Consider the following 16,276-nt stretch of genomic DNA (forward strand, 5'->3'; position numbering starts at 1 on the left):
TAAAATGACTAAACTGAGGCTGTCGTATTTTGGTCACGTCATGAGACGACAAGAGTCACTGGAAAAGACAGTCATGCTAGGAAAAGTTGAGGAAGACCCAACAAGAGATGGATCGACTCAATAAAGGAAGCCACGGCCCTCAATTTGCAAGATCTGAGCAAGGCTGTTAAGGATAGGACACTTTGGAGGACTTTCATTCATAGGGTCGCCATGAGTCAAGAAGCGACTTGACGGCACTTAACACACACACACACACACACAGAGGCAAATCCAAGGCAAAACCTCCCATGCATTTTCAGTCTTCCGTCTCCCCCTGCCAAAAGCGGAACAGGCGCACTGTGCACTTCACTTCGCACATGCAAACTGCACACCCTGCAAAACCGAAAGGCTTTTTTTATATATAATTTTTTATTATTTTTATAATAACAAAAAAAAGAAAAAAATATATAAGAATTATAAAAAAGATAAACATGAAAGAAAATACAAAAAGAGCACTTATGCAATCGTCAAAATTACATCTTATCATGAAAATTAAAAAATACGCAGTGCTCTAATACCCACCACCCACCTTAACATTGTGTCCCACCACCCATTACATTTTATCTATAATCCATTGACTATATTTGTATAAACCGAAAGGCTTCAATGGTTCGCGTTCGCAGCCGCCGTGTTTCCTCGACATACGTCACGCGGCCGCAAGCGCCTCTGGCCGCGCGCCGTCTGACCCACGTGACAGCGCAGAGGGGAGGGCGCAGCTTGACCCTCGCCCCTCTCCGACAAGAGAGCGGACGTGGGGGGAGGGGGCGGGAAGGAGGGAGGGGGGGGGAAAGAGAACGAGCGCGAACCGCCTTTTCGAACTCTCCTCCCTAATCCCGCACGTGACTCCGCCCCGGAACGTGGCATTGTGTAATCACGTGACCCGTGCGGGGAGGGGAGGGGGGGAGGAGAGGAGGAGGTCGGCCGTTGAGGGAGGGATAGTGGGGGGGAGGGGGGCTGCGTACGCGACGGAGCGGGGTGCGAAGATGGCGGACGAGGAGGCCGAGCAGGACAGCGGCAGCAGCCGCCGCCTGGGAGCCGAGAGCGGCCTTCTGGATATGCCGCGACTGAAGGAGCGGCTGCTGTCGCTGGAGGCGGCGCTCAGGGAGAGCGGCGAGGCGGCGGCGGCGGCCACTGAGTACTGTCACCAGCTCTGCCAGGTCGGGACGGGCCCGGCGGCCTCGGGGGTGGGAAGGTCTCCCCGCGCGGAAGGCGCCGTTGGGCCGGCCCACGCGCCTTGGTCCTCCTGCTGCCGCTGCTGCCTTTCATTGAAACCGCCTCGAGGTCAGGCCGGCGGGAGGGAGGCCCGAAGCGGCCCGCCCCCCTGCGCCAGGAGGGAAGCGACTCACGGCCCAGGAATCCCCTCCCCCAGCTGCTCTAAGAACAACACCCCCCCTCCTTCCGCCTTCCTCCGCAGCCCTTGGGCGGTCGCCCTTCCTTCCCCGTTCGGTCCCTTTGTTGTGCTGCTGCCGCCTCGGCTCCGGAGGGGCCTTTGTCTGCTGGCGGCGAGTTTAGATCCCTGGCCCACAGTGTTATTAGCAGCGACGCCAACGAGGGGAGGGGAGGGGGATGGTTCCGCTGAAGGGGGTGTGGGGGGTGTTAGGTGCAGGTCCCCCCCCTCCCTTATGTGGGGAGCCCCTGCAGTGCCTGCGCTCCAGGTGAGAGGACGAGGTCTCGCTCCTCACTCAGTAGACCCTGTGCATTGCACAGTGCAGTAGACCCTGCGAGACCGAGTAGGCTCAGTAATGACTGCCATGAAACTCCCATCGTCCCCCTATTCATAACACTCCGCTGATCCGGTAATCTAGCTTCCGGAGTATCCTTGCGTCTCTATTGTTTTAGGCGCCTGAGACTCCAGACCTTCCTTAAAACACCCAACTTGATTTCCCCACGCACCCCCTATTGTATGTCCATCTTTCGCTTCAAACTGTTCTAAGGACGGAGATCTACCTAGGGCGGCTGTAATGCTTTGTAGCAACCATTACACTACACGCTAGCATAGATGCATTGATTTGCAAATGGGTACTTAGCCACCAATCAACATTTGTTCTCTTAATCGTAGCAAGAATTCCAGCAGCAATAGGTTTCCTTATGTACTGCATGAGAGGGGGGGCGCTTATAAAGGCATCTGAGTGTGTCAGTACAAGTTGAGGAGGTATTGTTTTTATTTCATTTGCAAACTGCGCTTCTCCCACTGTGAAAATTGGAGCCTAATTCTTCAGCATGGTTTACCCAAATCACAGTTTACATAGATTTTGCAGTTAATAAGCATTGAAGGCAATATTAGAATCATAGTAAATATCTTCCAAGTTATGTGAGAAAATCTTTCTTTTGGGCACAAGACCTCTTGTAGTGAAAATGGGTACAAATCAGTGATTTTAGTTCATTGAAAAAGGGGGGGAAATCCTAGCTAGCAAATTGGTACAATATCTTTAAACCTTTACATCTTTACATTTTAAAGACTGTAGAATGTAAGTAAATTCAGCATTATAATTTCACTTTTTCTTTAGAATTGAGGTTCTCTGGAACAATATGGAGAACCCTAATGAAGTGTGTGACACATCAAGTCCACTTGGACATTTATAAGAAGGGTATATGCTAGTTGGTGCCCTGACCTGGATGGCCCAGGCTAGCCTGATCTCATCAGATCTCAGAAGCTAAGCAGGGTCAGCCCTGGTTAGTATTTGGATGGGAGACCACCAAGGAATACCAGGGTTGCTGTGCAGAGGAGGGCACTGGCAAACCACCTCTGTTAGTCTCTTGCCATGAAACCCCCAAAAGGGGTCGCCATAAGTTGGCTGCGACTTGACGACACTTTACACACACATGCTAGTTGGTAGGCAAAAGGTAGAAAAAAACAAGGAATCAGCATTGAATACCATGATTTTAGAGTGCTAAATGCAAGCTCTTAGATTGCTAAAATGGGTATGTATTGTACAAAATGCGTTTTTGGCTTAGAAAATTGAAATCAATTTCAAAGAAACCACTTACAGATGTATCCTTTTAGTAGGGATAATTTGAAGCAGTAGTTTAGTATACTTGCAGTACAGCAGCAGTTATTTTGTTGGAGGGGAATCTTTAATTCTAGACATCAACAATGGAAATTCAGAATTTTTAATATTACATTTGAATTGTTTTAAACAGTGATGGTTGATCATATATTCAAAGCATGCAGAAATACTTTTGGAAAGTTCTGTCCAGAAATAATAACATTAATTTTCTTTTTACATTATTTTGGTAGTCAGTTGTGCTAAATAAGGAAATGTCTTAATTGCAAAGCGGTATTCTAGAGGAGTCTTATGGGTTATTGAACAATATATGGATTGTGGGTTGTGGTATTTAACAGGTACTCTCTGCAATGTCAATTGATTCTTTACTCTATGAAAAATGGGTGGCATCAGCTATGATAGAATGTCTTTCTAAAATAGTACAGTATTTACTGTGAAAAATCCCCCCCAAAGCATGTACCGGTAGGTAATTTTAGAATTGGAGTACATTTTTTACCAAATTTGCAATGGTGCATGTTGAATTATAGAATTACAGCATATTGAAAAGGGAATATGCACTCCAGTCTTGTGCAAGTTTACTCAGTGGAAGTCAGTGGAAGTTACAAGCAGGGTTGCCACCCTCCAGGTGGGGCCTGGAGATCTCCTGATATTATAATTGATCTCCAGACTACAGAGATCAGTTCCCCTGGAGAAAATGGCTTCTTTGGAGGGTGAACTCTGGCATTGTACCCTGTTGAGGTCCCTCCACAAGCTCCACCCCCAAAATCTTCAGGTATTTCCCAACCCAGAACTGGCTACCCAACTCACAAGCATGTGTAGATCACCTCCACATGTGGGACTAAGTTCTGGTACCCAGCTAGTCCATTCTGCTGCCTAGCACTTCTTCAATTACAAATAGACATTTAGAGACTTCTTGCAGAATGCACACCTATTTTGATGCCTGTTGAGACTGGTTATGACATTTATTTTAAACAGGTATGTTGATAAAATGTCATTTTTATTTTATTTCGCCTCATTTTCTCTTAACCGTTTTTGATTGTGAGCCCCTTGGGGACAGAAGTGTTCAAGTTTAGGAAACCACTGTAAACCGTTTACAGTATGACTTAAACTCTAAGTCTAATACAATAAATATCAGAAGACAGTCATGTTCGGAAAGGAGTTCTTGGGTTGAAAGTACAACAAAGAACCATATTCTGATGTGACTTTGAGTCCTGAATATTCAGTGTCAGCAAGTGGAATTTGGGTTCCACAGCCCCTCCAAGTATTTGTTATGGAGACAGATTGCTAGTTTCCAGGGTCTTGCTCACAAAAGTCTAGTTCCAGCCTCAGCAAATCTCAAGAAGACTTGTTCTGTCTCTATTCTGTTTCACGGTTAGGGTTAGTACACAGTTTTAACTTGACCTCTTCTTTATGTGTTGAGACTTTTTTTAAGCCTGTAAGTGTTTCAAAGCCACAGTTGTCCATCTTTGCAGCCTGTACAGACTTACTGACTCATGGCAAACAGTAACCAGTTTAAGGGATGCATCCCCCTATTATTCTCCCCCTTTATATGATTTTGGTGCCTAGTCTCTTTCTGTCATCGATGCAAGTGGTGATTAATACAAATAGGTTCATCCATAAACTATGATTTGCAAAACTCCTACATAATTTGTGAGGGATTTTGATAGTTTTTCTGTATTTTTAACACAAAACCATGGTTAACCCTAGGAAGTGCATGTTCTCTAAGCTGGTTCCCAACTTGTAAAGAATGGTTTGCATAGAGCTAGTATTGATATTAGCAACAGCCCATTTTGTCTGAAGATTAATCTTGTTGTCCAAAGGCTAGCAGACAAATGATTGTTTACAAGGCTGTGTTTGACTCTACCCTGACCTGGATGGCCCATCTTGTCAGATCTCGGAAGCTAAGCAAGGTTGGCCTTGGTGAATACTTTAATAGGAGACCACCAAGGGAGTCCAGGGTTGCTGCACAAAGGCAAACGATAGAAACCACCTCTGTTTTTCTCTTGCCTTGAAAGCCATACAGGGTTGCCAGAAGTTGGCTGTGACTTGACGGCACTTTCCACCACCATGTTTGACTATGACCTATGTAAACTGTTAGGAAGAAGGCACAGCAAACCTCATAACAAGCAGTTATAGAACTGTCAAATTATAAAGCAAATTATAAAATCTCTTAATAAATAATGGGTTTTACTAAAAGCTTATTTTCAACTAGCCAGGAGACAGAGGGCTTGTGTTTTCACTGATTCACACTTCCACAGTAAACTCCCATGTTTACTGTGTTGTGTTCCAGGAGGAGAGGTCTCTTGAATGATGGTGACAATTTTCCAGGACGCATGGTGGGCTACAGGGAAGGGAAAGTTCAGTTCTGTAAATGGAGCTCTGTGTTTTGTTGGATTCAACTCATCCATGAGTTGGTTGAAGAGTGTGGAGTTAATGCGGAACACTGTCCTGGATCCAGAAAATTGCATTACTAGTTCTGAGCATCCAAGAAATTTTTGAAATTACATTTCTCAAACAGTAGTCTTCATGCCATGCTGTAAGCCCTTTTTAAAGCACGGAGTTTGTAATGTGGGGTGGGCAGCTATTATCTAGAGAATAAATCCCCTAGGCTTGCCTAAACTCTTGGCACACCAAAGGTAGCTCTTTACAAGGTAGTTTGCCAGTGCAGTGGTTGCTGGAGTGGCAGACCTGGAAACGTACTGTAGCACCATGTTGCCATGCACCTGTCTTTTTCCTCCCTTCCTCCTCCAAGGAAGGAAATCGTGATTTACCATTCTCTTTCTGAGGCAAGGCCTACACAAGGACTGATTTCTCTGAGTTTAGCAGTCACAGAAAAAAGCCCCTGTGTCCAAAGTAAATGATGGCAGTGACATGGACCTGTCCCCTTTCCCCTCTGAAGTACATATCACTGTTCTCTGCCTTTTGCATAGGAATCTCTTGTGGGAAATATAAAGGCAGTAGTCCTTCGGCACTTACCTGGGATTCAGTGTAGTCAGTGGTTGTGACAAAACCATAAGCCTCATTTTTGTCCTCAAGACATTCTACTTCCAGAGGATAAGGCTGGAAATGGTAAGAGGTCCATCCTTTCCAAATGAAAATTATTTGGCATACGGATGAGTGAAAACCATATTGTGGCTCATTCTGCACAAAACATACCACATGTATGGATGTAGATCATAAATAAGCTTGGGAAAAGAGATTTGAAAAATCTGTGTGCAAGATACTTGTGCCTGAGTTTAGAGTCCTAAAACCTGTAGCTCAACGAAAAAAGCTTTTGAAGGCTTCCAGTCATGTAATGCTAAAATTTATAGTAGGTTTTACCTGCATGAACTGCCCTTAAATTAGTTGTTAAATGTCATTCCATTAAAAACAAACTTTGCTCAAGGAGATGTAAATAAAATACAAACAACATCGGCTCAGTAAAAAAGACTAAATATCATTTATTTACTAAAAAGAAAAGTCTTCAGCTGCATCATAATTAGCATCTTCAATAATGTCTGGACCAGGATGCATAAAGATGCTCTTTATATATGCATTGTTTATCTTACCACCTCCAACTAGGAGATGGGTTGCTTAGAAATCTGGAGGTCAGCTACATCAGGGATATGTTGGAACTGGTAATGGAGACACTATCAATGTCTGGCACTGGATCTAGCAGTTCTTCTGACCAATTTTTCACTTTTGTGCAGGGTTACAGCACTTACCATGAGTTGAAGAGATCAAACTTTGTGCTGGCAAGCAGAGTCAAGCTAAAATTTTGGTGTAAATTTATAGCAAATCATTATTTGTGAACTGACATGTCATTCTGTAACTGAAACTGCCTCAGCTCTGCTTTGGTTTGATGTCTGAATTGCCACCATCAGGACCAAAGCTGGTATTTTGCATTGAATAAATTCTTCCTAAAACATTTTCCATTCCTGGTGTTAATATAATGTAAGATAGAGACATAATCACAGGAAAACATGGGGTGATTTCTGAATCCTTGCTGCTCCATATGCAATTCCCAGAATGGTGCTCCAAAATTTGACCATGATTAAATATTGTAAAACATTTCATGCAATTAAAACCACTCTGGAATAAATGATAGCCTATCATTCATTTGAAATGTGATGTTGGAGGAGAGTTTCATGGATACTGTGGACTGCTAAAAAGACAAACAGGTGGGTTCTAGATCAAATCAAGCCTGAACGCTCTCTAGTAGCTAAAATGACCGATCTGATACTATCGTTCTTTGGTCACGCTATGAGAAATCAAGAGTCACTGGGGAAAAAACATAATGCTAGGGAAAATAGAAAGCAGAGGGAAAAGAGGAAGTCCAAGTTGAGATGGATTGACTGAATCAAGGAAGTCATAGCCCTCAGTTTGCAAGACCTGAGCAAGGCTGCTAACGATAGGACATTTTGGAGGCCATTATTTCTTAGGGTCACCGTAAACTGGAAGTGACTTCATGGTACTTAACACACATCATTTTAGTGTTTGGTCGCATCATGAGAAAACTGGAAGGCAGAATCTGCTTGATTGCCCATAACATCATTTTATTGTGTTATGGAGTCATCTGATAGGAAGGCAGGAGTCAAAGGTCCTTGGTTCTATCCCAGCAGAAATCTTGGTCGAAATAAGGGGTAAGATCTAGCACACTGTGCCCTACCACACTCTCCTGAGAGCTACTTTTCTTTCTCCTCTCACTTAAACCTTGTGGTCTCGTTTCTCCGACTCACCATGTGCTGTCACTGGACACTAGGTTCTAGAGGAAGCATGAATCATACAAACAGGCTGTCATCTGAGGGGCATATACTGGTCACAAATGTCCAGGTGTTGAGGCTACTACTGAGTATTGCATTTCCTTGCAGGCAGGGATCTTTATAGTGATATTCTGTAAAGCTAGAAGAGACTGGATTTTAGGGTCTAGGCAGATTTTCTGATTAGCATGATTCTCTGGTCTTGGTACTATTCTCATAAATTCTTGATGAATGTTTGATCTCTTAATTGAACAAATGAGATATTTTTGACCAGTCAAAAATATCCAATTTGGTCAAAAATACAGAGGGGGGGAGTGAGTCGGATACTAGTGCTTGTGGTAAAGAGATAAGAATGCACAGTGCTGTTGGACTTAATTTTTGCACTAACTCCTTTTTTGACAGTATTTTTTCTAAGATGGTATTTCACTATTTATGAAGGACTGGAGAATTAATTCAATATAGACTAGTTTACCTCAGGCTGTATTTGATAACCAGAGGCAAGGCTATCTGGTGCTTGCTCACCTGTAAGTATCCTGTAATACTACTTACTCTGGAAATGTTAATGTTTCTATTTAAACTCTTGAGTGGTAGTATGCTTTTCTGTACTTTTCCAATAAATTGAAAAAGGAGAGGGCGCCTTAAGTTGGTTTTATAGAACATTTGGAAAGTTTTATTTTTTGTTTATAGTAGCATAAAATTAGTCTATTTTTTAAAAAAAATATATAGTTTAAATGTTTTTTGTAATTTTCAGATATTATTGATTACAATAATTAATTCATATATTTTTGTCGTTTCATGTTTCATGCTGAGCATGAGTTCATTTGTTAAGTATCAGATACTGTAGAACTAATTCAGAGAACTATTTAAGCTTGCATGTGTCTAGGAGATTTTTTTGAGTAGCAGAGTATCACTGATCCTCATACCATATCACACACTGCTTTCAAAAATCTACTGAGTATAACATGTGATTTACCATGTGGCTATAAGTAGAAAGCCGTACTACTCAAGTGAAGCTAGTCATGCTATCTGATGCTACCTATATATTTAAAAAAAGGTGTTTAGATATATGCTTATTTTAAGAAATGCCCCACACAGAATGATAATTTTCTGTTCATAATGGGTAGCAGAGGTAAAAACCAGACCTATGCCTACTGAAAGGTCCGTATTTCTAATGAATAGTTAGGTAAGCATGTGCTGGAGGTATAAAATAAATTAATACATAATAATGCAACTGCTAGCAATTAAAATTGGAGACTGAGGTACAAAACAAGTAAGACATCATGGTGTCTCTTACATAGCAGATGTAACAGAAATGGTACCTGAATTGAGACAGCTATGATTAAAAGTAAACACAGTCAAACCAAAGTGGAATGAATTTTAAAAGCTGCATATATTTCTGGGAAATATGAAGGGAAATAGGCACTGAATGCCTCCTTCCTCATGTTTTGAAGTCACCTAATGGTACTTGAGATAATGATAAATCTTGTAAACTTCTGTTATCAATAAATAATGTGAACAATAACGGTTTACTGTGGTTAAGTTGTATTTAATAGTTAAAATCCAGATACCGTTATATTCTGAAATATGTAAGAGGTACCTGGAAGTTTGGTGGCCTTTCTCCCCCCACCCCCATTCTTAGCTTATTCCTGCCTGGAGTTTTGTTCAGAGGTTTAGAATGAATATAAATGCTTAGCTTTCCTGATAGTTTTCGCACAATAATTAGGCTGCTAATCCATTCTGTGCTGGTATCTACAGGAACACTTATGCCTTTGGCTTGCAGGCTGGCCAGCTCTGATTCGATGGTCCTGCCAGTGCAATAGGTACCTCCTTTTATGGATTCTTACTGGCTGCACAGAGGGGTCTGTTTCAGTTTTCTTGCCAGATGTCCTTGAAAAACACCCCCAAATTCTTTGAGCATCATTGTTGCTGTTCCCAACTGCAAGCTGATTCTGATTACTGGTGTGCACTGCGTGCAAAATATTCTGATGCTGTACCTGAATCAGATGCATATCTTGAACTGCTCTGCTCCCTAGCAGTGGCCTATGAGTCTCATCCTGCACAACAGTGAATTCCAGTCAGTGAAGCCTGTTGTTCTTTGGCTTGTGAATTTTGTCTGCACTTGTCCACAGGTTTCAGGATGTTCTTGTACATGATGAGCACACCTGGTCACACCATTCAATGTGTGTCTTTTCATTAACTAGTGCTAGTGGCAGCAAATTACAGATGTCCCCACAATCCAGCTGAAAATGAACGAGCTGTTTGTTCAGTAACACAATGACAAACAGTATAGTATATCAAATTTTCCAGTATCTCCCACTATGTGGACATCATTATATGGAAATCCCAAAGTCAGACTTAGGATATCCTCATAACAGTCATCACCATCTTCCTGCACTATTCTCACTGCCGGTTTTCTTCTGTTCCTGCATTGATTTTTGAAATGGTTTGATTTGCCGCCCATATGCTGGGTATTTGTCTTCTCCCCCCCCCTTTTTTATATGTTGTTCCCCACAATATAAACATTATATTCTGGGTGCCTCTTCACTAGACTGCTTTTGCTACTTAAAGTACAGCTTTAACTTGCTCTGCTGGGCCTGTTAACATTCTGTCTCCATCTTTAGAAACTTCTGCTGCCCTGGCAATTCCAATCAACGAGTCAGTCTTATATCTGATATTTGCAGCAGTTGTTCATGGAGACTCTGATCTCTTGTCCCACACACGATTCTGTCTTTGATAAGTGTGTGATCACTCCAAAATTACAGGTTGCTGCTAGAGTCCTTAATAGTTACATAAGCATCCAGCCCGTCTTCAGCACCCTGCTGCCTCATAAAGAACTGCCAGCCTTCCACAGTTTCATTCTGTTTGGTTAGGTACTATTCATTGAGTGACATTTTTCCACAGTACAGCCAGTGTCAAGGCCAAGAGAGTTGCATACCTCTCTTCCCTTCTCTCTTATGAGGGAGTATAACAGCTTTACCTTTTGCTTTTCCTCCTCTCCGTCCAAGGCAAGATGCAAATACAGTTCTATCTCCTCTCTCCAGTGCTTCCATGCTTGGGCTAGATTGATTGCTGTAAAGTCCAGTGGTCCTGAAGGCTTCAGGGCTTGCTCCATGTTGCAAAACCCTTTGCTGCTTTAGTTGTTCTTGCACACTCCTCTAGCTGGGCTCTGCTGTTAAACTGCTGCCGCCATGTTTCAAGCAGGGTGGGCATTAATTGAAAGTCAGGCAGGATTGATAAGGGAAAGTCTTTGTTAAATAACTCTGCCTCTATCTCCTGAACTCTCTCTGCTCCTGCTAAGTCATTTCCCTCACATACTATCTTCCCCTGTGTCCCATAGTTATTCCCTTTCTGCTTTCCTATCTCACTCAGTTTCACATACATTGATACACCATGACTCAAAGGAAAACTGAAAGGGGAGGGGCAGGGATTTGTTACGTTACAGGGATAAAGTAGAACAGATCTGTAAGCATCCTGATGGCCAGATCCCTTCTTTGAAAATACCCTGGGTAACCAGATGTGTTCAGATTGATATTTTGATTTTATGGGGCTGGTTTTATTTAAGAACTCTTAATATGATATGATGTTTTAAACATGTTGTGAGCCACCCTGAGCCCAACTTTTTGCTGGGGAGGATGGGGTATAAATGTGATAAAATGAATAAATAAATGGTCACTGAAGAGGAGTGTGTGTTTATACCCAAGTATAGAAAGATTTTTTCAGCAAAGCAAGACCAAAATATCAAGCAGTGCAAGAGATAGCAGTAGATTGGTCAGTACTACGCCAAGCATATTTTAATATAGAATCCAGTAAATAACTGCAGCATCCAGCTAGCAGCCACTGGCTACTTAAACACTCCAAGATCAGCAGAAGGTTTGTGATAAAAAGTAGCATCAGATTTCCAAAACAAGAAAATTAAACTTCTTTTAGGAATAGCAGAATTAACTAAATCTGTTTTTCCCTCGTTGTTTTATATCATTCTTTGACTGGATACATATAAGAATTTGTTAGTGAAGTAAATTCTACTTAGTCATAACTTATAGATGTCATTAAATTTTATTGATATGAAAGCAAAAATACTGCATTTGTTACTATTAATCTGGCTCCTAAATTTTTGAACTGGCTCCTAGATACAAAGCAAAGTTGTCAAGGCCAGGATTAATTAACTTTATCTTAAATATTATATTACTTAAAACATGTGAAAGTAAGTAGGAGAATTGAAGGACAAGAAGTGTAGAATATTTAGAAACAGTGTGAAAAGAGATTAGGAATTATACTCATTAGACTTCAGAGTTACCTTTCCTCCAACATTCAGATTGAAATTTGTAGACATAATAAATGGAAGAATGTGTGAGGCCTACTGTGTTTACCTGAAAGAAAGATGATCCCTTTACAAACAGTTATGCAGAAAAAGTTTATTACTGTACATACTAATAACTTGTATTCCAATTTAAGACAACCCGTATTTTTCTTGATGACACTCCATAGTCTTCCTTTCAGGTAAACAGAGTGTTTACATGATGCTTTATGTACTGTGAATTGTCAGAGGTGAAGGTAGACACCACGCTGTATATACCGTATTTTTCGCTCCATTAGACGCACCTGACCATAAGACGCCCCCCCCCCCAGCTGGCCGTCGGGGCGGGGAAAGCCGGCTTGCGCTGGAACGACGCGAGCTGGCTCTGTGCACCCTGCCCGCCTCCCAGCTGGGAGGCAGGTGGGGCGCACAGAGCCGGCTGGGCACGCTGGAATGACGCGAGCCGGCTCTGCACCCCGACGGCCAGCTGGGAGGCGGGCAAGGCGCACAGAGCCGGCTGGGCACGCTGGAACGGCGTGAGCCGGCTTTCCCCGCCTGCCTCCCAGCGCGCCCAGCCGGCTGTGTGCGCACATTCACTCCATAAGACGCACAGACATTTCCCCTCACTTTTGAGGAGGAAAAAAGTGCATCTTATGGAGCGAAAAATACGGTAACTCAAGATGATACTACAGTTATTTACTGGAGCATGCTGAATGTTGCTGCTTCATGATATGCAGCTCTTTGAGCTGTCAATCATGTTTTCTATCAGACCTGTTCACTTGAAATCCAGCATCAAATTAGGTTAGTGGTGATACTTTGTTTCCCTGCCTTGTAGACCTTCACCATAATGTGATCACTGCCACAAGCTAATAAAGTTTACTTCCAGTACTGGCTTAATCTGTTACCGGTAGTCCTGGTAGTGATAACCAAAAGCTATCGTGCCTGGCATCTAACCTACATGTGTCCAAAAGATTTAGAGTTCAAGACTTCAGTCTGAAATTGCTCTCTGTAGTTCTCATTCCTTACACTTGAAATTGCACTCTGTAGCGCCATCATCAACCAAAAGGGAGACTGCAGCCAAGAAATCAGAAGGAGATTGAGACTGAAGGGCAGCCATGAAGGAGCTAGAAAAGATTCTGAAGTGTAAGGATGGGTCACTGGTCGCAAAGATTAAGTTAATTCATGCCATTGTATTCCCTATTACTATGTATGGGTGTGAAAGTTGAACATTGAAGAAAGCTGATAGGAAGAAAATAGGCTCCTTTGAAATGTGGTGTTGGAGGAGAGTGTTACAGATGCTGTGGACTGCCAAAAAAAAAAATAATCAGTGGGTTATAGATCAAATCAAGCCTGAACTGACCCTAGAAGCTAAAATGACTAAACTGAGGCTATCGTAGTTTGGTCACATTATGAGAAGACAAGAGTCACTAGAAAAGACAGTTATGCTAGGAGAAGTTTAGGGCAGCAGGAAAAGAGGAAGACCCAACAAGAGATGGGTTAACTCAATAAAGGAAGCCACATCCCTCAGTTTGCAAGATCTGAGCAAGACTGTCAAAGATAGGACATTTTGGAGGACATTGATTCATAGGGTTGCCATGAGTCGGAATAGACTTGACGGCACTTCACACACACACACACACACACACACAGAGTTCTCATTGAGAAACTAAGTTGTACGGCACAGTTGTGTCGTTGTGTTAACAGATTATACTTTTTGAAGCAAGGGTCAAATGTAATATTCATAAGAACATAAGAAAGGCCCTGCTGGATCAGACCAAGGCCCATCAAGTCCAGCAGTCTGTTCACACAGTGGCCAACCAGGTGCCTCTAAAGCCACAAACAAGACGAGTGCAGCAGCACCATTCTGCCTGTGTTCCACCACACCCAAAATAATAAGCATGCTCCTCTGATACTCGAGATAATAGGTATGCAGCATGACTAGTATCCATTCTAACTAATAGCCTTAATACCCCTCTTCTCCATGAATATGTCCACTTCCCTCTTAAAGCCCTCCAAGCTGGCAGCCATCACCACATCCTGGGGCAGGGAGTTCCACAATTTAACTGCGTTGTGTGGTTTTTTTTTCCTTTTATCTGTTTTGAATCTCTCACCCTCCAGCTTTAGCAGATGACCCCATGTTCCTTTATTATCTTCATAGAGGTCCTCCTGTTTGGATTATTCTTTAGTTATTGTCCCTCCATTCCATGACACAATTCTCTTCAATCTGGAAAAGCTTTCATAAAGATCACTTCCCACAGAGATCCTACAGTTTTGCAAAACTAATTGATTCTGTCAGTTCGGCAAGTGCCAAAACATTCCTGTTTTTCCCACCTTCATACACCATCCAGTTGATTGCATGTAGTGCTGTGTGTTACTATTAGTCTTGCAAAAATGCTATAAAAATCTAATAATTATTAGGAAAGTACACAGAAAATCATTGGGTCTTTTTGTTCTTTATTGTTTTGTAATTGTTTTCACTATTTTTGCTCAGATTCTTTTTTCTATGGTTATAATAGGAAACAAATTTCTCTGTATAACTTTTGTTTTCTGCCTAAATGGGATGAATTGCTGAGGGGCTCTACTACTCAACTAATGGAGATTCCATGCCAAATTTCAGGCAGGAAATTGAAAGCATCCTTGTTCTGGAGAAAGTTGAATGTAGCACATAGATGGACATGAGAACTGATAAGTGATTGATTTGTTCCAGTTTTCCTTTGATCCTCGATTCATAGGCTGTAAGGAGGTGCCTGTCGTTAAATAAAAAATGATGTGTGAGGGCAACTAAACTATTTCCCACCCAGACCACCATTGTACCTCACTGTGTTTGATTGATTTCAACATTTTTTCTCCCTGCTGTGACTTCTAGTATTAGAACCAGGGTAGGAGATAATTGGTTTAAGCTCTGGAAAAGAGGAGGGAGGGATTGTTCTCCTTACTCCCTTTTTGTTTAAAAACATTATGTACACCCATACATACACTTTCTCTGCAAGGAAACAGTAAGTTACCTGTCATTTTCCCTTGCCAGAACTAATAGCAACTGAAGGTGGCTGGATGGGTGGTAATTTGTATCCTGGGAAAAGGCATACATACTTAAACGGGAAGTTAAAGGAACAGAGATCTCAGTTCATGGCTCAGCTGTGTTCTCTCAAGTAGAGAGATCTGATCTTGTGCCGTATCGGATTTTGTGTGTGTTAGGGCAAAGCATTAACAAGTGACTTAAATCGTAACAGTGTTCTGCCAACAGAAGTGGAGGCAATTTTCACAGTTTTGGGGGGCACAGCAGACTGAACTAGGATGGCAAAGTAGGCAGTTTGCTTCTACATGCTCTGTTCATGTTAGATATGGAGTCTATGCTTCTGCCTTTATCTTCCCCTGTTGCAGTCTGCAGATCAAGCCTGCTGACTGTTGCGGAGGTAGGGAGAGTGTCTTTGCCTTTGCTTTATCCCCCTTTCCACTCTGTGCAGTCCTGCACACCTGCCAGTGAGTGCAGGCAAAGCTTTGCCCCTGCCTAGCAGGTACTGCTCCAGATAATGAAATAGTTCACAAAAACAGGACTCTTGTTAAGATAGAATATTTACATACCTAGAGAGATGAGGGGAGGTATGGAGTCTGTATGTGTGGGAGAAAGCCTGAGACGGAGCCAATCGTATCATGTAATTCGGCTCACAAATTACATAATGCCCGATAAGTGAGAGGGAGGGGGAGGAGAAGTTGGAGGTGCATGTGCTAGAAAGAGAGTAAAGTGCAAAAAAAATGACCAATATTAACAATAAAGAATTCATGTAATTTCCATTTTGTGTGCCTCATTGGCAAAATCCTTTTTTTACACATACTGTTAGCTTGGAGAATATGTTTTAATTGAGTGTCTTTTGGCTACCTACTGCACTGTAAGTGTTCAAGTCCTCCTCCCTCACAACATTTATTATTGTTGTAGGTTATGTGATTTAATTAGTACTATTTACCTTGAATTTTGTGTAAAATCTAAATGTTTCCTTATGAAGCTGCCTTCTGTTTAAAGGTTTCATTTTCTGAGGACATTAACATACTTAAAATCTCTAGGTGTTGACAGATTTCACTGCCAGGACTCAGGAATGTTTGGGTCCAAGAGGCTGGGCTACCCATATTGCACTTCATGCATACATGAACAGCTGATCCAGAGAATGGGTAACAAGAAACGTGGGACAGACAGGACATATTGT

General features: G+C 42.2%; 1 protein-coding gene across 1 annotated transcript in view; it reads left to right on the forward strand.

Annotated features, from left to right (window-relative positions):
* The first annotated feature begins 1,022 nt into the window (after positions 1 to 1,022).
* The window catches only part of ZNF292 (zinc finger protein 292), a 47,898-nt gene continuing 32,644 nt past the window's right edge, over positions 1,023 to 16,276 (forward strand). The window contains exon 1 of the mRNA XM_056856033.1: positions 1,023 to 1,196. Coding sequence (XP_056712011.1) covers positions 1,023 to 1,196 — 174 coding nt within the window. The remainder of the gene's footprint in view (positions 1,197 to 16,276) is intronic.

This window comes from Euleptes europaea, chromosome 10, assembly GCF_029931775.1.
Source record: "Euleptes europaea isolate rEulEur1 chromosome 10, rEulEur1.hap1, whole genome shotgun sequence".
Taxonomy (NCBI): Eukaryota; Metazoa; Chordata; class Lepidosauria; order Squamata; family Sphaerodactylidae; genus Euleptes; species Euleptes europaea.